Raw genomic sequence first — 22,023 nt, forward strand, 5'->3', positions numbered from 1 at the left:
CCCCCCACTCCCCACCCCCGTAGCCAGTTAGATCTGGGTCCCAGCCTAGATCTCTAGATCTGCAGGCTCTGCCTCTCAGCCAAAGGAAGTTCTGGACAGCACTCTGAAGTAAGGGCCTGAGCCGGCTCATCACCAAGATCTTTCACCTCAGAATTCTAGGGCCCATTTAATAAAAAACAACAGCTCCAAAACATCATTTGGCCCTTTATAATATGTCATACCAAGTTAAAGCTTCAGTGGCAGAAACTGCTGGCATTTGAATAGGGCAACATTCCTGCATATGGATTCAAACAGAGGCTGTGGCAAAGGGCAGGCCTCCAGCACAGGCAGAAGCAACAGGGAGTGGATGGTATGCAGACTCACTGAGTCACCTGAGCGCATTCACTGTTCATGGTGGGACAGCCCCTCATGCTGGCCTACATTATGAGCTGAGAGCACCCTGGGGCTGGCGGAAGGGTGCTGAGCAGGGAGCTGCCAGCTCAAACTCCCTGTCCCCCGGCCCCCACTCCTACTACTGTCATCTGCTGGCCTGCTCCCTCCGTATTTCCAGGAAGTACTGCTGTAAATGGGATGATCAGGACCACCCTGCTGAGAAGCTGACATTGAAGTAAAGGTGGGGAAAGTTAAGAGGATGAGGCAGGTGGCTATGTGGGATAGAGTATTACAGCCAAAAGCAAGTGCAAAGGCCCATAGGATCCACAACCTAAGGTAGGTGCTCATTTTAGAGATGAACTGGAACCTTAGTAAGGCTGAGCACTCTGTCAAAGCCACACAGAGAGCACATGGCATGGCCAAGATCTGAAGCCAGGGGAACACGAAGCCCAGGTTCTGGGGTGGGCCTGGATCCGAAATTGTATAATGTGTCCTGGGAATGCTGATGTGTACCCCTGATTTGAGAACTCTTGCCCGTATGACAGTGTCCCTTCTCCCGTGACACAGTCGTCTATTTGCACACTCATCACAATGGTTTGCATGTGGGAGCCTCCTGTGCATCCTGCTGGCACAGGGCCTGGTAAAAGGCAGCTGGCAGAGCAGACAGGTAGATAGCTGTACTCACACGACCTGACAGAATGAACTCTAACAAGCAATTGTGTAGGACGTGAGGCCAGACCCTGTCACATTTAAGGATGTTCTAACAGTTCCTTCTAACAGCCCCTGCTTAGCCCTTATGTTCCTGCTCTACTCACACCTCCCTGTAAGGCTCCCCAGGACCCAACATAAATAAGAAAATGAGCGAGGACACAGAAGCACAGTCCTCTCTGCTGTTTGCTCTGGGTTTTAACAGGCCACCCCCTACCCTTGCTATAATTACACAGTAAAGGGCCACATTGTAGCAATTTTGTTTTGTTCTATAACTGGGTTATTCAGGCACTAACCAGATGTTCAACCCAGGCACCTGCCCTTCCCCACCATAACACAATTCTCCCAGTGCATGTAGTCACCCGCCCCCCACCCCCCTGCCCGTCAATTAGAGCAGCCACAGAGGTTTAGGCTTCCTGGAGATAAATATGGGGGGTAGCGCTCCAGCTATAAATTTCAACTCTCAGGACCAGCCAGGAAAAAGCCACTTGAGATGACAATTTTTTTATCTCAGGTAATGAAATTGCTCAGTCCCCTTCCCAGGGGTCACTCTATAATTCCTATGCATGTTTTTATTCCCAGCTTCAGTCCCTGAACTGGCTTTTCTGTCTCATCTCCCCTGGATTCTCACTTGGTGCCTGGCTACTTGGCTCACAATCAGGTCTGCTTTTTGCCTAGCTTTCTGGACTGGAAGTACCACTATGAGGACCATTTAGACTTGGCTCCTTTGTGCTTCGTGTTCAGAATCTGCTGACTGGTCCCACACAATCCCCCAGGATTTCCCCATAGGAAATCCTGCTCCCACTCACTCGGCCATGCACCAACTGACATTCCGGGCACTTAGGCCTTCTACCTGTCATGAAACAAACTTAAATGATTTATAGAGCATTGAAAAGGAAAATAATAAAGATAATTAAAGAGTTAGAAAATGAATTGAAAATGTGGAATTATTGGAGCTGGCCGAGTGGCTCAGTTGGTTAAGAGCTCACTCAAGAGTGCAAGCTCTGAGCAACAGGGTCACCGGTTCGATTCCTGGCCCAAGCTGAGCTGCCACTGAGCTGCCAACAGGTGGCAGGCTGGCTCAGCTAAAAAAAAAAAAAAAAAAAAAAGTATGGAGGTATTCAATTTGAATACGAGAAAGCTAAAGAAAGACTTAATCAAGGTCTTCAACACTGAGAAGGAATTTGAAAATCCTTCTCAAAACTCAAAAGTGAGGAGTAAATGAGTTTCTGTCTGTACTAAAGACACAAGGGGAAAAATAAGCTTAAGAAAAAATTTAGATATGTAGATAAGTCTTCAGGTGAAGACTATCTTACATTAGAATTATTATTAGCAGAGATAATCATTTTCTTGAATGGTCTTTAAAATAAACTGTAGATGTGAGTCCCAGTCCTGGGTTGCCAGGAACCAGATATGTGATTGTCAGCAGGTAACTTCATTTATAAAATGAAAACCTTATTATAACATTTCCAAAGTTCCTTTTAACTCTAATATTCCATCATTGCATAATTTTCATTCTCTGAAAAAAATAGGCAATTCCAACATAACATTGTGAGACAAAGAGAGTAATACTGAAATAGATTTACTGTAGAAAGATCTCATCCAACACTATGACTTCAAGAATGATGTAAGATGATCAAAGAAGTTGTGAGGAATGGTGGGAAACTCCAAAATCATGAAAGGAATGAATATTGAACAGATATGAAATTTAAGACAGAAATTACTGAAAAACTATTATTTACACTGGGGGAAAAAAAAGAACAATAAACAGGTTCCTAAAACATTTCCCCATCAAAATGGGCAATACTATATACATTGCATAATTTGTTCCTACTTGGATGATGTCATCATACTAGATTTAGCTACTTTTAATAACTAGTACATTTCAGTCATCTCTCACTTTCTCCCACATAAGATCAAATCAGCCTTTCAATGACCTACACTTCATGAGTCATAATTTTTCTGTTTATGATTCAGAAAAATGTCTTCAGTCAGTATTTCCCAGACTGCTGTGGGTTTATTCCAAGAACCAATTTCATCTTCACTGGTTTCCTACAGGAAACCAGACCAACTTCCTATTATTTTATTTTCCTTACTTTTAGCATACCATAGCCCACATCAAATTAACTAGAAGTGAGAGTGATAGAAGACTTTATTCTGTGCAAAGAGAAGCCAACACAAACAATTCCCAGTGTAGAAGTCATGGATTCAAAATTAAATACAAAATGTGCTAATATTAGAACCTTCTTTCAAAAGAGCTCCAAAGCAAATAATAAATGTATTTTAATTAACAGACTTGTAAGCATCCCACTGTCCAAAAGACCTTTTGTTTAAAAACTATTATATATGAATACAATAAATCCAACAAAGCTGATTTAATACAGAGAAATTAATTATAAGGAACAAAATACTCACATGTATTTTCCATCTTAACCACTAACAGGCTGCTAGGAGAACAGGCAGACACAACTGAAGCCCAATGCAAAGAGCCTGGAAATTGTAGGGGAACACAGCAGCGTCCCCAGAGCACCCTGGCAATCTGTCATCACCAGCTTACCATCATGCCAGCCCCTGCTCTACACCCACTCTTTCCATGACTAAGAATCAATCTGACATTAGATCACAGTAGAAATAATGGCATAAAACCTGGGCTTTTAAGGGATATTCTGACAGTGGCTTCTACTTATACGAGGTCGGAAAATTAAGTTCACGACTCATCCTAGAAAAAGTGCTACATACCTCATTGCTGAATATCACTTTGGCCACCTTTGAAGTACTCACCTTGGGAAGCTGGCACCGATGCCAGCGCCAAGACCACCCTTCAAAGCAATTTTGGAACTCTTTTTCTGGAATGGCCATCAGAGCTGTTGTCATATTACCCTTGATGTCCTGAATGTTATCAAAATGTCTTTCTTTTAATATTTCCTTTATCTTCAGGTAGAGAAAGAAGTCATTAGGGGCCAGGTCAGGTGAGTAGGGAAAGTTTCCAATACAGTTATTTGTTTACTGGCTAAAAACCTCACAGACAGTACCATGTGAGCTGGTGCAAAGTCGTGATGCAAGAGCCATGAATTGTTGGCAAAAAGTTGAGGTCGTCTAACTTTTCACACAGCCTTTTTGGCACTTCCAAATAGTAAACTTGGTTAACTGTTTGTCCAGTTGGTACAAATTCATAATGAATAATCCCTGATATCAAAAGGTTAGCAACACTGTTGCAACAAGTTTGTGAACTTAATTATCAGACCTCTTATTATTCCCCTAAAATACTAGGAGTGCTCAAGAAGTATTCATTCCCATGGACTGCTCAGAAAAGGCTTTCAGAAAGTGAAGAATTTTGGTATAAACATATATGGGATTCTCAGACTCTCCAGTGTCATCATTCCTGATTGTAGGTATAGTTTTAGGCTTTACAAGTGCACACAGTCATCAAACTGGCAACGAACAGGATTATTCCATATCAAATTCAACAGCTAATACAGTAAAGGAAGAAGACGCAAGAAAAATGCATTTAAGGTGCACATTACATATGGATAAACCAAGAAGCCTGAAACATTAGAGCAGTGGTTCTCAAGGTGAAGTCTTCAGCCCAGGAACAGCATCACCGGACAGGTCCTAGGAATGCAAGTTCTCAGGCCGCCCCCTAGGCCTAATGGATCAGACATTCTGGGGAAGGACCCAGCAACCTGCAACTGATGCTGAAGTGAGATCTCTCGCATTCTCTCTCTTCCTTACACCAGGAAATTTCTAGAAAAGAATCCACTCAATTTGCATTCACCAGGTAACACCTGAACTTCTAACCCCTCTGCACTCTGGCTACCTTTTATATCATCTCGCTAAAATGCTCTTTGTAAAAGTCACAAATCTCTCTACACTCCCTGCCAAGGCCAGTGACCGTATCCTGGTCCTCATTCCCCTTGACTTGCGTGAATTATCTAGCACTGCTGACATCTCCTCCTGCTTGAAATGGCCTGCTTTTTTTATTTTTTTATTTTGTGACACAATTCCATCCTCCTGCCTCTCCATATTCTACTTCCCATCATCAGTGACTACTCTTGGTCCCTCCACAATATAAATATTACAGATGCATGTCCCCACAGGTCAGTCTTTAGTCTTCCACTCCTCTTTTTCCATCTGCTGCCTTAGCATCTCAAAAACTCCCAGAACGAACTTCCATCTTTGTACCCTAAATCTCTCTCAGCCCTCACAGCACGTTTTAAACTGCCTCATGACCTGTTTCACGGGAATGTCCTTTAAGTACGGCAGTGGAATGTAGCCAAGAAGGAACTTCTCATTTCCTCCACATGACTCCAACAGCTCCTCCTCGCATTCTAGTATTGGTACCATCACTGTCTGGTTCTCTGCACGGGAGCATCATTTCCCCTCTTCCCTGGCCCCCGTATCTTGTCAGCAGAGGGATCAGTCTCACCAGGCTTCCTGTTTCATCCTCATCGTTCCCACTTCTAATGCCACCCTTTTCATCCAACAGCTTCCTATCTGAAGCATTACCTTGACACTCTTACCTATAAAATTCATCTCTGAATCTATTTTCCCCTCTTCAAAAACATGTAGAGGCTGCCCCAACGTCGCCCAGCTTCCTATCTAGCCTTACTTCACAGTTCTCCTCCACAAACATTTTGCTCAGTTAATCCAGAATGCTCACATTGCAAACGCGCCCCAAGTTTTCTCACTGTGACTTACATTATTACCTCCATTTTAACTACCAGTTCCTACAAACTATGTTTATAAATTTCCTCCCTCAACTTCCTCCTTGGCACCATGCATAATCCCCTCAAACTTAAGTTCTCTCTCACCCTTCTCTGAAGACTGAAAAATATTAACACCATTCTCTGTCACCTGCCACAAATCACCCTTACAAAAGTTGAGACCCTCCACAACAGAAGTGGGTTTTTCACATCTTTGCACATCTAGAGTAGCGTCCTCCACTCTACCATGCATGCGAATATTTGTTGAAGGGCTAAATGATCTTACAAGCCAAAATTCATATTCCATTAAGTACCATTTCTGCCAATTAACCAGCCTTTAAAGAGAAGCAGGCAAAACACAATAAAAACAGATAACGTCACACATACAGCAACTTAGAAGGAACCAACTCAATGCCCCATGCTTTCTACACTGACAGTACACCTACCCTAGAATGATAACCAGATACTAGTAGGCTCACTTCAAACAAAGAAAGTATATCAGACTTTCTGAACTACAAAAATGTTTTAGAAAAAGGAGAAGACCAGCTCATTTACTACCAAAATGGTAGGGGGAAGGCCTTCTATAAATAAATCTTATAAAATTTCCTGCATCACACACCAGGCCAGTTTATAGCTTCCAGAGGTGATTAACTACAATCACAGAGGAAACTTCTTAATCTGAAGGAAATTAAATAACAGAGCATTCATTCCAAAACATTTATTTTATCTGGAAGATACTCTCATGGTTGGTCAGGAGGCCAAGAAGCAGCCAGATAAATTACAATGTGGAAGATGGACTGGTTGCTCCAGTTAGGGATAAATGAAGTCTTCATTCCAGGAGTGATAAAGTCACTGCTTCTCTATAGGAAAGACGGGTGATAATCTCTCAAGGCATAGTGCACATGAGACAGCCTTTCAAAATCAGAAAATACGTTTACAAAAACATCTCTGCTCTTTCCTCAATACTGTTCACAGCTCAAAGCTTAAGCTTGGATAAAAACAGAATCATCAGAGATTAAGAAAGGCATTAAATTTTTTATTTTTTTAGTAACACAGACAATTAAGAAGCATTTGGGGCCGGCCGAGTTCATTAAGAGTTGGCTTGGGAAGCCAGCTTGGGACAAGCAGCAGGGCCCCGGTTCCCACATGGGCCAGTGATGCTTCGCCCTCTCCTCTACAGCTAAGGTAGTGAACAACAGCTCGACCTACAGCTGGGCTGCCATGAATCGTTGGCGATGGCGTAGGTTGCAGCCCCTGCTACAGTTGGCTGCTGTGAGCTACCGTGAGTGGCTGGCAGCCAGCGTGAGCTGCTGTGAGCTGCCATAAGTGGCCGTCCAATGGGAAGAGAGCGACTGCCTCACCCGGGAAGAGCACAATGATAATACCAACAGGGGCCAGTGAAGCAACATCCTCCACAACTAGACTGAAGAACAAAAGGACAGCAACTTGTCTGTTCCCCTCCCCCAGTTCCCCAATAAAATCTTAAAACAAAACAAAGAAAAAAATAAAGCTGAATTTATTAAAAAAAAAAAAAGAAGTGTTTTTATTGACTGACATGTAGCCATCCTTCAAGGGTAACATTTTAGAGAAAAATTATTAGGATTTACCTCAGTTTTTAAATTTGATATCAATTACAAAACTGTGCTTACCACTTTTTTCTCTGTCTTCTACACCTGGTTTCATTTGATCTACTTTATAGTTTCTCCCTTAAACTAGCAGAGATATAAAACAGGCATGCAGCTTCCACTCAGCCCAAAGTTGGGAACATGGAGAAATAGCCAATTACCTTAAAGACTTTCTGAAATAAGATTGCTGAATTCATATTCATCAAACAGCAAAAAAATACTGATAGATTTTCTGAACTGTTTTAACATAGAGTTAATTTGCTTTTATTTCAAAGCTCCACTAACTATGCTGATTAAAAAGTGTCTAAATAGATCTCATATCCCTGGCTTCAGATTTCACTCACTCAAGTGAGCACTAGGACAGGCAGAAATTTGAATTAAGCAAACTACTAGAACCCTGTGGATGGGCTTCACAGGTTTACTGCAGTTTGTTCCAGAATAAAAAACTAAAGAGAGGTACATAGACAACCAGAGAATCTGAACACAGGGCAATAAATCAACATTGGCTGTATCATACTGAGGAGACAAGAGGCTAAAATGTTTTTCTTCCAATGATTTTTACCACCTATAATAAAAAGTTAATTCCATTAATTTTAACATATTATTCGGACTCAAAAATATTATTTTCTCAGCCAGTAATATAACCACTACTAAAAATTAATATTAAAATAGAAGTTATATTGAGTTTCATTTTCCAACATTTTAACAAAACACTTCATTTACAATGTGACTTGAAATGGAAGAAAATACATCCAAGCGGGGCTCATAACTACAAGATCAACCCAAAATAAATGAATCCTGCTATTTTATTGCTAGCAGTAAGATTTTACTATATTTTTCAATAATAGAGAATGTACTTTTAAAAATGTATTAGTATTTTTACTAAGATTCATTAATATACAAACTTGTATTGCTGACTAAACTTGAGGACTAGGACTAGTGGTTATATTACTGTATTCAGAAGCAACAGACAAAATAAAATACAGAGTAAGTCAGGAACAGCCACAGAAACCGCAATAATGGAAACAGCTTACTTTGACGTGGCTCTGGGCTCCGAGGTTGTAGATCTCGGTAGGCTTGACTTCATTAATGATCTTCACGAGGCAGGTACTGTCAGTGAGGTCACCATAATGCAACTTCATGTCTTTAGGGTTCAAAACGTATCATTAGGTAGAAGAAAACAACATATGCCCAGTTTGTAAAATATCAAAATTGAAATGCATATTCCAAAAGTCTGAAAACCAGACTGGTTCTGGGGCAGCAGAGTCTTTAAAAATCTAAATAGCAGAAAGATGTTCACATTTGTTGCCTATGTCTCTACAGGATTTGTAAAAACTCAGACGAACTTTAAAAAAAATATATATCATGATGAATGTTATACGAGGTCAGACAATTAAGTTTGCAAAATCATCCTAGAGAAAGTGCTACATACCTCATTGCTGAATATCACTACAGTCACCTTCAAAGTACTCCCCTTGGGAAGCTATGCACCAACACCAGCACCTAGTCCACCCATCAAAGCAATTTTGGAACTCTTTTTCTGGAATGGCCATCAGAGCTGTTGTTGTATTACCTTTGATGTCCTGAATGTCATCAAAGTGTCTTCCTTTCAATATTTCCTTTATCTTTGGGTAAAGAAAGAAGTCATTGGGGACCAGGTCAGATGAGTAGGGAGGGTGTTCCAATACAGTTATTTGTTTACTGGCTACAAACTCCTCACAGACAGTGCCATGTGAGCTGGTGCATTATCGTGATGCAAGAGCCATGAATTGTTGGCGAAAAGTTAAGGTAATGTATCTTTTTCATGCAGCCTTTTCAGCACTTCCAAATAGTAAACTTGGTTAATTGTTTATCCAGTTGGTACAAATTCATAATAATAATCCCTCTGATATCAAAAAAGATTAGCAACATCGTTGCAGCAAGTTCGCAAACTTAATTGTCAGACGTCGCATACTTAACATATCTTATGGCTCACAGGTGCTTATATGTTACATAAGATTGAGATTCAGACAAAGAAAATCTCTCAGCAGTATGTATACTCTAAAGAACTCTAACACAATGATACAGGTGCAGGCCGCAATGTTCAGAGACTTTTATCCAGCCGTTGTTAAGTACTTCCTAAACATCAGTCCTTAGGCCACCCATGAGATGAGACACCTTCAGTAGTGACATAACTGAGTGAGGGACAACTATCTGTGTAACAAGAAACCGAAGCAGACCCTCACACTGACTTCATTGGTAGAAGGATCTGACACATATATGGGTGATTTACTGACGTGGTCTTTTCATTATTTTTACACAATCTTGTTCTATATCTAGATCCAATGGCAGTACCACTCTGTACTTTGCACAAAAATGATAATAATTTTCAACGAGGATGTAATGAATAACCTAAATATTAAGGTGAAAAGCTATTACTGGGGACAAGTAGGTCATCTTCCTGATGATGTCACTACCTATACAAGTGCCCCAAACCTTTAACTATTCCAGGCTCCGAGGTGAGTATAAAATCAATTGTGGTTTACAAGCTGACTGGATTGTCCTTGCTAGCTGGAAAAACTGGATAAGTAAAGCTGGGCAAACTTGAAATTAAAAAACCCTGTGTCATAGTCCCAACTCTGTGTTTTACACAGTGTGTGGCACTGATAAAGTCACAACCTCTCTCAGCCTTCATTTCCTCATCTGTAAAATGGTCTCATTCACAACTTCAGGGGCTGCCGGAAAGATCAAATGAGAAAACACTGTGACTGTGCTGTGTAAACTGTAAGGCTACAGGCAGGCAATTTATTAACAAAAATAACAAACACCTGCAAATACTGACAATGATCTGTAAAGCAATTAAATATAGTTTTTATTGCCATCTATTTTTGGACCTGTCTTTACAAATTATTTTTAAAAAGTAAATAAATGTACAAAGATTGCTTAACCTAATTAAATTAGACCAAACGTAGAAAGCAAGGGTGTTCTGTGAATAAGGAGCTTATCTTACTTGAGAGGACAGGGACACCTGGAAAGAGGTGATCAAAGGCATGTCTACTGTTGGTCTCTAGAGTGGCATCATCTGACTGATAACCTAGTAACAGCCTAACCAAGATGGCACTGTGACCTAGGAGCAGTGAAGCATATGGATAGCATTCAATGCAGGTAATTCAAAGGTAAATAACTGCAACTCGATGGGTTCGAGAAAAATGACATTTGAAAATACCGTTTAATATAGGAAGTTATAGAGATTTCAGAAAAAGAAAATTACTTACTTCCTTCAGTATGAGCCTGCGGGTTCTTATACAGATGTTCAATTCGACCTGTATTGAATGAACTGGATCGCCGTACAATTCCATGAACCTGTATTATTACAGTGTGGAAAGATAAGAATAAATTATAAATGTGCAACAAGGATTAATAAGCAACTCAGAAGTTCTTCTGCTAATGTTTAGCTTTGTGAGAAAATATATAACTATTATTTATAAAAATTATTTTTAAATTATTAGAAGTACATGTAATTCCACTGCTTACATTCTCCCCAACCACTGCCCTCCAGACCCCTTCACCCAACCTCCATCTTTCACCAGTGTTTTTACTACCAATCTCAACAAAAGTAATTAGATAATTATGTGACTTCACAGCAAATGCTAGTCGTAGATACTTAAATGTCTCCTTTTCCAAGCACACACACACTTACAGCCCTCGTGCTGACAAAAATATCTCTTACATTTGAAACTGAAGACAGGCCGCAAGAGGCCATATCAGGAAAACGGCCTACGGCCTCTTCAGCACAGGACCTGAGGCTGAGAGGCTCCGATGCCCACATCTTTCCAGGGTCCTCAGACCTTTGTGCCCTGCACCTGCTACATATATATATCTGGGTCACAAACAGAATCAGAGAGCAGTTGCTGTAACGCTGCTGTGTGGAAAAGTAAGAACGCTAAATAGCACCGGTTGGGGACAAGGCTTACATACTACTAGATTGAATATATAAAGAAAACTCAAATGAAGAGAGGATTTCTAAGCAAAAATTTTTATCTTTGACTTAACCATAATAAGTATAGGGAAAAAAAGTCATTAGAACAAGAAAGCATACCTGTCTAATAATGAAGAAAAGACTGTTTGTGTCTGATACATAAGAGAAATTATTCCAGACCTGATATCACTTCCTTCTTGTGTCAAGATTGCTCCCTTTGTATTGCCAATGCTAATACCAGTTTGTGTCACTGGCTGCCCAAGTTCCAGTTCTATTGGTAGCAGATTTAATCCTTCACTTATTTTAGAAGTGTTCCTTCTAATGTTAGATAGTCTCATTTGCAGCTGAAAACACTCCTATATTTTAACTCAATCGTTTTCTATTTCAAACCAAAATTAATCCTTGGCATGACTCAAATATTCCAAATACAAGGAGAAATTATAAGCACATAAGACTTTCTTTCAAAAGAAAGAAATGCCGTTATCATTTTACATGACATACATGAGAAATTGACATCTGCAAAAAGGATATAACACACCCACAACTAATAATTCTGTTAGTTGCTTTAGCCAAAGAGAAAAGCACTCATCTGCTCTATTTTTCAAAAGAACTAAACGTAAGAAAGTTTGGTAAACATGAAAATATTTTAAGAAGAGAACATTGCAACCTTGGTTGACATTTTAGGAGGTAAACAGTAAAATCTTGGAAACATTAAATTGAGATTTGGGTTTACATACCAATTTCTTAATTTAGAAGTGAAGAAAATAATACATTAAGCTTAGGATTTATTCTATTTAATGGTTTCCAATTTTTCAAGTTTGTACTTAATTGTAAAGTTAAACTGCTCTGCAAACTAAAGAAATGTGGTTTTTTTTTAAAATAAAAACAAGGTCATGTATACACTTATACATAGCAAAATTGGTGTTTACTACCAAAGTTATTTCTGAACAACAGATTGCTCAGGTGCAAGTAGAGCTTTATTTCATTGGATAGATAGGAATTTAAATGTTCTAAAAACAGAAAATTTAACCTGGACAATAAAAAAAAAATAAAAATATGAGATTGGCAATAAAAACACTGGTGAAAGATGGAGCATGTGTGCTAGTGGCCTATTTTTTTCTCTTGATTGTTGAAATTCTGGGTAAGTCACATATTCCAGCAACCCAAAACAAAGAGAAATGCCATATACATACACATTGTATATAAACATGTGTCTCATAAAAAAGTTAAATGACATTAATTCAGTACGAAAATCAGACAACTATACAAAGTCACAGCAAATAAGTAACATAGGACTTATTGTCACACTCATGACAATAAAGCATTAAGCGCTAGTTTTGGGGGGTTTTAATACCAAAAGAAGGTATTTTAATTTCGCCTCAATCCCATCTTGTAGTACATGTATACAGGGAAAGAAAGACCTGCCAAACACTTAATCCATGACAGCAAGCATTGTCCTAAGAACTAATGAAAGCTAAGTCTGTCTGCGTTGAGACAGGTGAAATACAAACTTTAAGACAAGCCAAAATGTGTGCAAACTGGGTGATCCAGTTAAGAATATGAGATTAGCGGCTTTCTCTGTACAGGAGGGATGTATGCAGGGTTTTTTGTTTGTTTTTATAAGGATTTTGGGGTAAAAAGAGATGAAGTGTTAGAAAACCAAAGTGAAAAGATAAATGAGCTGAATGTGAGTCCATATAAACTTAATCACAATCATTATTAAATTACAGCAGTTCAAAAACAAAATATAATTCTGAAAAACTGAGGCCTTAAACAGAAGTATTTTGACAAATAAATTTCATTTCCCATTTAACTAAATGATGAAAAGGAAAACTGCAAGTTCTCTCAATGTCAGAAAAAAGTTGGTTTGAGTTCAAAACCTAGTCAGATTAGGTAATACTTAGAGAAGTCCTCTCTCTCACTTCCCTCTCTCTCTCCCTCTCTCACTTCCTTTCTTCCTTCCTTCCTTCCTTCCTTTCTTCCTTCTTTCGTGTATGCATGTATGTATGTATATATGTTCAAGAAAACAAAATTTTTGCCACTGGATTTGAAATCATTCAATGTCTAGATTTTTATTGGAGGTGAGGATATCTTCCAGGGATGCTTAATGCCACCTGCCTTTTGAAAAATACAGATTACGTGGGTAACATCAACAGCTAAAACATACCTGGCAGTGACCATGTGCCAGACACTATTCTTCATGATCATTAAATCACTTCACCTTCACAACAAACTTCCTATTACTGGTCCCACTGTACAGATGAGGACACTGTCTGGGACCACACAGCTCGTATGGGGTCATGTGAAAGGGCAGACATGGGCCATCGTGCCAACACTCAATATGGTTTCAAAATGAAATCCAGGAAAAGCTTTGTCTTTCTTTCACAAGGTTTCTGGGATATCCAACAACCCAGGGAAAATATTTCAAAGATTCTCACAGATCAAGAACAGAGGAATAGAAACTCCCATGTTCTAAAGAATAATTTCTGAGATAACAGTTGGACAATCCTTATTTCCCATTTCTTTTCAGTTCTCCTCATCTCCCTAGTTACAGTTCTTTTCCTGGAAGGGAAACCCACAGTTTGCCTGTTCTTTATTTTCAATTATGATACACTGTGTTATAGTTGTTACCAAGTCATTTAACATAGACTTTTAATATGTTCCCTGGCTTCTCTCTGTATTTTGTGCAAAATGGGACCAGAAGTATGTTGTGGGCTTATCTGCTAACAATGATGCTAGGAAGGCACTTGAAACAAGAATGCAGTTTCCTAAGAAGCTTCCCTGCTGTCCATGTTCCTTTTCCCTTATGATGACAAGGAAGGTGCCTAGGGCAAGGGTCCCAGGCAATGTAACATGTCCGCCTTTCACCAATCCTCATTCATGAACTGGATTAAGGAGCCCTGTACAACACTTGTATCCCTCGGCTTGTCAGCATCAAGCACTGTGTCACCCTGCCACTCCTGTGTCAATAAGCCCAGAGAGCCCACAGACTAGCTCCTCTGGACTGTTTTCCATGGATTCTCTGACAACCTTGAAAAACAGGTATGTCTAGTGTCCCCATTTGTGTGAAGAAAAGAGGTCTTACAGAGGTCCAGTGACTTGGCCAAGGCCACAGAGTCAACAGGTGGCAAAAGAGAAACAGGACACAGGCCACCCAGCACCAACAGAGCCCAAGGAATTCCTCTTCACGCCAGCTCAACTGCCTCACCCGCTTCCCTTGCACGGAGCTGGCTGGGGCATAAAGGAGAGTTACCCTTTGCACTTCAACCATGTATGGAACTAAATATATAAAGTTTTAAAGGGTTCTTTTCTATAAAACCTGACAACTCTTAGTTTTCCTCATCATGAAATGATACCTATAATCTATAATGAACTAGTGTTAGATCCATTCTCTTTATGTTCTCCTTAATGTTTAATCTTGAGTAAAATTCAAGAAACAAGCAACATTAAAAACTGTAATTTTAGAGTCTCTTCTTAATGAGAACTGGACCAGGCATGAAGTACTCCTTCTCTTTTTTACCTTAAATAGTTCATTCAAAATGTGATCAGATGCATGGATCTCCATGGCCACATCAGATGACCAGGCCCCACAGCTTCAAAGACCCAATGTGTGAGGTCAGACAAGGTATGACTAATCAGTCTATGAACACATGGTATTCTTTTTCAAGTCACACACCGATGTGTGGTTTTGCTTTAAGGCTGGCCAAACTTTTTATACCTTTACTTTGCTTTTTGGATTGAAAAGGAATATATCTAACTGTGCTATGCGAACTCTATGCAGGGTTTGTTCCTGCCTATGCAGCCCCACCATCACTACCCAACCCCGTCTTCTCTTTGACTTGCTTCCCTCCAGTTGACTGTTACTTCCCCATCTTCATACGGAAAGGATGACCTTGCCATGATAGACAGTTCAAGTTTGCCCCTTTCTTTTCTGGGAAAAACTCCGCCTCAGTCTGATGCCTAGTTATAGAATACGTAGTTTTTCCCAGTGTTTATTTCCTCCTGGCTTGTCCTCTGCTGCCTCGAAGTATGTTGTTTCCAGTTACTTCTGAGCCTAGTGATAGTCCTCATACAAAGACTCCAAATAATATGAGAGCTCAGAGAAGCAAGGCCCCACAGATTACGGTATCTTGTGATTAAATGATCTCATTTGAACCTTGGGTTGCCGTAGTTCTGAAACTGCAGCACCCAGGACAGCGGCATCAGCAGCCACGGAGGCTCATTAGGAAGGCCGACGGCGGGCCTCTGCGTCTTCATGGGCTCTGGGGGACTCGGGCTGAGAACCTACTGAGTTAGGAGTCTGTTCTCATCCAAACTGCTGGTGCTGACCCTGTCAATTCAGGTTTGGACAAGTGTGGCCCCTCTTATCCTACTGCATGCAATTTACTAACCCTGCTACTTTGTTCATGGTCCTGAGCAACCAGGGTCTGAATGCTGGCTGATAATTCTGGAAATTTTCCAATGCAGCTTCTTCGAAAAATCATTCACATTTACTTTGCTGTAAGCAGAGAAAGACAAAGCCTGTGCCACTATCAGATTTCTCTTAATAGCTTATCCTCCAATTATATCAATCTCTTAAACTGAACACAGAAGCCTATTTAAATTGAAGACAGTATGGATTAACACCCTTTCTCTCCCCCATTCCTACAAAGCTCACATTTCCCTGTGCTATGAGGAGGAATGCTTCTGGTTATACTTTGCAGCTCTGTACCTTCCACCTGAATCGTCTAGAGCAGCGGTTCTCAACCTGTGGGTCGCGACCCCTTTGGGGGTCGAATGACCCTTTCACAGGGGTCGCCTAAGACCATTGGAAAACAAAAAGATATTTACATTACGATTCTTAACAGTAGCAAAATTAGTATAGAGTAGCAACGAAAATAATTTTATGGTTGGGGGTCACCACAACATGAGGAACTGTATTAAGGGATCGCGGCATTAGGAGGGTTGAGAACCTTCTAAAACTAAAGTATTTGTTTCTATCCGTTTATGGAGCTCTCTCCTAAACTTCTCTTGCCAATCATTGTTTCAGTGATTCATTCCTCCCATTACCTGTGGCCTGCCAAGTGGGCCTGCTATTGTCTGTCGGTATCAAAATTAAATCTGCTCTTAAAATTTCAAATGCCAACAAAACAAACACACTGTAGTTCACCTGGCACTCCTAGGTTCTCATTACATTTATTTCTAAGACTCCCATCCATTTAGGAACGGTACTACCTGTCTTCTGAAGTCACCTAGCTCCTTCCAGAGCCACCTAGATGGAGCTCTGCCTCTCCGTGCATGTCTGCTTCCTAGCCTTGCCCAGCAGCACTAACAGCAGCATCCTGATGACTGTGTGTTTATGTCAACCACAACCAGACCAACCCAGGCCCAATCGCTAGCACCTACCTCATCACTAGCCCCCATCCATCGCTAGTGCCACCTCATCACGGAGACCTCACACTGCTGTCCCTTTTTCTCTGGTCTAGCAACAGATGCTGTTTGTTCCCACCATCCTCATCTCAAGTCTCAGTCCCCCACACCCACCTTGAAGGAGATCTTGACACCTAGGCAGTTCAAGCATTCCTTCTGATACACCACCTCTCTTCCAAAACCACAGTGACTGCGAGGGAGTTCAGGGCACACTATCCCAAGGTACGGCACCTTGACATGTTGACCATTTGAAGCTGAAGGAATTTGAGAAAGTGGCAGAAGCAGGAAGGCCACTCTGACCCTCCTGCTACTCTCCCCACAAGCAGTCATAAAAACCTCATGTGAGAGGTGCCTCCTTCACAGGAAAGGACCATCCTTATCTTGGAAAACAAGAAGAATTTGAAGCAACAGACCTTCCATAGTTTCCCCTAGTTTACTACACTTACCTCACCCTCCTCGACCTACCATATTTTTACATGACTGTCCACTCTCCGTCAAACCTAACATAAAAATACTCAGGCTTACCTGTTTCTTCGGATCTTCATTTCCTCATTAAAGCTCCCTGTCATGTAAAATTCACATTAAATAAATTTGTATGCTTTTCAGTTTAATTTTCAGACCCAGCCAGAGACCCTAAGAAGGTCGAGGAAACTTTTTCATCCTCTACATTAAACTGACAAAGGCAGATTTATGGGAGAAGCTTCTGCTATTTTCTCAAACTCCTTCTGCTGTCTTCTCAAACTCCCTCAGCTTAAAACATTTACTATTCTGTATTTGCGGGTAGCATGTCCTGAACCTCATCAACTATTACTGTTAGCTCTTTCTCTTGGTTTACTCAATATACAGCCAAATCACTAAGTGCTCTCTAACCACCAAAAACCTCTCAGCCAGTCCCAACATCTGAAACAAAGGTTTGCCTCTCTGCCAAAGCTCTCCTTTTAGATTTATTACATTATGTTAATCTAGCCTGAATAAAAAACAGCCTGTACCCAAAACCAACTCTTCTGCATTACATATAATATGCCTAAAATCCACTGCTCTATAGAATATGTATTCATTGTTCAATTATTGTAAGAATCTATGCATATGAACATCTGTGTACATACATAATTACATTGTCTTATTTTGACTTTATTGCAAGATATAAAACTAGTTATTAGATAAAGGTGCAGAAGGCACTAAACTTATCTGCTATTACTTCTTAAAGTCTAAAAGTCAAGGCTCTCTGAAAAGATTATGAGTTACTGTAAGAAAATTAGTTTCCTTTTCTTCAAATCCTGTTGGTGTTTGATGTCAAATTCCTTGCTGTTGTTTATCCATTTACCCGCAGTGCACATTTTTTAAACAATGTACCTCTGATTGAGATAAACAGAGAATCTAAAATTATTATTGTAAACACTCCCCCATCAGCCCAGAGCATAGGGGACACTGTGTAGGTTTTTGTTCCTTGCATAACATGAATTTATATAGATGTACATATCTGAAAACTGTTCTTTAAAAAGGTCAGATGTACACACCAAGCTACATCAACTTTAATATATAAAACCCTCACTTCTTTTAAGGAAAGCAGAAAATTTTGAAGGAGTAGATGGAAGAGGAGAAAAAGAAGACACAATGGCAGTGATGACAGCAGCAAACCCAGAAGTTTCAGCTTCCATAAAATATTGGGCTGTTGGAAAAGTTATGATGCATTTTTGCAACAAAAAACATAGAAAAAATACATCATGACTTTTCCGACAACCCAATATATAGCTAGCTATTAGAAAGCAAAATCTGTAAGTGTAAATTTTCATTCAAGCTTGCCAAAGATCAACTTAGTTTTTACTGCTCTGTGCAATTTCCGAATTAAGTGACTTCACTGTAAGTAGGACTTTTTTATGTAACACATTACATCATAAATTAACCCTAATAATGTTATAGCTTCTAGCATATACAAGTTGCTGCTTTATCTGAGAATGTGGGAAGCATGCAAAACAATTAAACACTGAGGAACAGTGGGAAGCCACCCGGGCTCAACAGCAGATAAATAGTACAATGAGCTGGCATGGTGACAAGTAAAGAAGCACATTCTTCTCTGATTTTGATTTGTTATCGTAGTTTCAGTGGAAAACACACACAGGACAACGGCAGCAGAGGAAGCTGGAGGCCACTGTGTCCGAGTGATTCCGCCAGCCTGTGCTTGCTCACTGGGTCACTCACCTCATAGCCCTTCTCCAGCAGGAACTCGGCCAGGTAGGAGCCATCCTAGGAAAAGAAGAATTGACAAATGTCAGGCCCACCATGGCGAATCAACAAGGCAATCAAGGCTCAGAGTTTGGAGAAAAGCATTTAAGAGGCTATATGAACATAAATTAAGGATTATGGCAAACAAAACAAAAGTAATACAGATGATGATGGTAAACACCATTCACTGGACACTTTCATAGACATTGTTTCATTTGAGCACCACAGAAGCGGTAAGAGTCTTGTCACTCTCATATTCACAGAGAAAGAAACCGAAACCCAGGCTGTTACTAGGGGGCAACAGAGACGACGGGATGCTTCAGAATTGGGTAGACGCAGGTTTAGGCTTTGCCACTTACTAGCTGTGTAAAGTATGCAAAATACGTGAGGCAAAGCAGAAGGCCTTGGTACTGGAGGAACATGAAACAAAAATCCAACTGATGCTGGGGGACCATAGAAAGGGCACTGCTGGGACGGGAAGAGATGGTGGCTGTGGGGCTAGGGAGAGGGCAGGGCAGGTGTAAGGAAGAGGCAGGGACCCAGAGTGCTGACAGTGCTGAGAAGACACCGTGGGGAAGAGGAAGAGGGCACCTCCTCAGCGGGAGGTCCTTATGGGCGGGGCGGGGCGCGGGGGTGGAGGGGGGAGAAGGTTGCTTCTAACCCAGGTATTCTGGAAAGTCACTAAAGAAAGGGTTTTAAGGTGGGAGTCAGGGTGGGGGTGTGGACATGTTTAAATTTATATTATTATTATTATATTTATATTATTATATTTATATTAATATGAATATTCTGTGCCCATGCACATAAACTCTAAATAAAAGGAGTGTGTTAACCTTTTATAAAATAAGTGCTTCATTTGTATGCATCTTAAATCATGCAATTAATCTTTACATTCAGAAGAAGCTAACTAAACACAGATTTGCAACTGGTTTTTAATAATTCTTGAAAAAATTTTTAGGTAAGAGGTGAATATTCCATATGCCACTTTTAGGGACAGAAAGTATGGCAGTCATCTAATTCAACTATTAAGAAGATAAACGGTGACAAACCACCATTCTAGAGGTTCTATAAAAAGTCACCAGCCTTGCTCAGAAAACGAATTGCATAGACATTTTACAAGTAATCCTGTAACAGCTCATCTGCTTTTAGTCCAGGTAGGTCCCCTTCAACCATCCACGCTTAAACATAAAAATGGGGGGATCCAATTACTAGAAATTTGTATACTCAAAAAGTAGTTGGGAATATTTGGGTTTTCTTTAGTTATCTCCATTTGAAAAAGCTTAAAATATCCCTTTGAGCTTCAATTTTTCCTACCAGATATACCAGGAAAAATGAAAGTGAAGGCCATATAATTACCCTTACTTGCCTGAAGGCTGGAAATGGAGACACCTCTGGGTCCTGAAAATGACGGGACTGCCAAGAGAGTGTTCACTACATTCATGCAGAAGGCATACTGAAATTCAGGCAGGATGACAAAACTCCAGCAGATTTTGTTCTGATTTCTTGACATAAATATTCTGGTTTGGGCCAGCCCAGTGGCTCAGTTGGTTGGGAGTTGGCTTGGGAGCGCGAGCTCTGAATGGCATGGCCGCCGGTTCGATTCCCACATGGGCCAGTGATGCTGCGCCCAAGCTGAGCTGCCGCTGAGCTGCCAACTCATGTGGAGAAGAAAAGGTTTGACATATTCCTTTTCCTTTCAATCTTATGATATACACAATTGCATAATTTTTGTATGTCCAATATGCAAACTAAATCAGATAAGAGGGCTAATTAGACTAGGACAAGCCAGGTCACTACATGACCATCGGGAATGTGACAATAGTCACTAGTGTTTAAATCAATCAGTGAGAAAACAGCTTAACAGAAAAAGCATTTACAATAAGAATAATAATTTGGAAAGCCCTAGAAAGTATGTTTTGTTTTGTTTTTCTTGTTGGTGTTGTCATTTTGAATCAGGAAATACTATACTTTTCATGTTTTATAATTTCTCTCGGAATAAAAAGTAAAAATGCTTTATGTTCTATCATGGTTGTACAGAAAGTTTTCAGGTTGTTTTTTAAAGGCAGAGGTGAAAGTGCTAGAGATCCATGGGGGCAGGGAGAGCTGTGATTATTTAGAAAGCTGATGTAAAACAGACCTGACCAGGACCAAACCCTGTCAATAAGGTCTTGTTCTTCTCACCCAGGCTGCCTCTCAAAGTTTCCAACCACACTGGAACATTCTGAACTAGCAGTGGCATTCACTTCCTCCACACTTCCTTGCCAGGTCTCTCAAGTGATAGGGCCCGGGCTGCACAATGAGTGGGAAATGGAGCAGAGCGAGGTCTCCTGGTCTCTGGCCCAGGGAGTCCAGCTGGCCTCCCTTCGTCCTCTCCCCAGGTCCCTGAGGGGACTCTGTGGGAAGACACAGAATCTAAGCAGGCAGGCATCCACCACGCCAGTGGGATTATTGTTTCTGCCTCCTCTGGTAGAACAGGGCTGTTGGAGAAAGCTTCAGTCAGACTAATGACTGAAATGTCATGGCAGCTGAGAACCTGCAACCAACATTCAATTCTGACACAACTCTTCAGAAATCAAGGAACTAATGGACTAAAGTTCCAACTTACTCATGAAGAACACAATCTGATACAAATTCCAGCCTGGGATCAATCCTGTTACAAAAAACTTTTTAATTGGAGAAATAATGTCCCAATTGTGGCTCTTAAATTTAATTTTGCACGTGGTTATTAAGAGTATCCATTTCATAGTAAATGCTATAGAGTTTTAAGTAATCACCATGGCTTTAACATTTTCAAGACACTCAGCCTAGAAGGCAGGCAGCCATTTGGCTCCTGAGGTAACCAAGGCACGTGGAGGTGGGCCAGCTCGCCTAACATCACACTACCAGAGATGGAACCAGGACGAGAATCCACGTCTGCCCTTATTCTAACCCAGGAAACAAGCTCCTTCCTCCCTCCTCGACCTAGGACCTACCGAAGCATGTCAAAACCCAACAAAATAATGAAAGGCCATAAGCGGATTCATTT

General features: G+C 40.6%; 1 protein-coding gene across 1 annotated transcript in view; it reads right to left on the reverse strand.

Moving 5' to 3' along the window:
- GMDS (GDP-mannose 4,6-dehydratase) overlaps positions 1–22,023 on the reverse strand; it is a 730,364-nt gene that overhangs the window by 592,746 nt on the left and 115,595 nt on the right. Inside the window, exons 2-4 of the mRNA XM_019663802.1 lie at positions 18,975–19,019; positions 10,663–10,750; positions 8,443–8,552 (exon numbers count right to left, since the gene is read on the reverse strand). Of these exons, the coding sequence (XP_019519347.1) occupies positions 8,443–8,552; positions 10,663–10,750; positions 18,975–19,019 (243 nt within the window). The remainder of the gene's footprint in view (positions 1–8,442; positions 8,553–10,662; positions 10,751–18,974; positions 19,020–22,023) is intronic.

This window comes from Hipposideros armiger, unplaced genomic scaffold, assembly GCF_001890085.2.
Source record: "Hipposideros armiger isolate ML-2016 unplaced genomic scaffold, ASM189008v1 scaffold_405, whole genome shotgun sequence".
NCBI classification, from domain to species: Eukaryota; Metazoa; Chordata; class Mammalia; order Chiroptera; family Hipposideridae; genus Hipposideros; species Hipposideros armiger.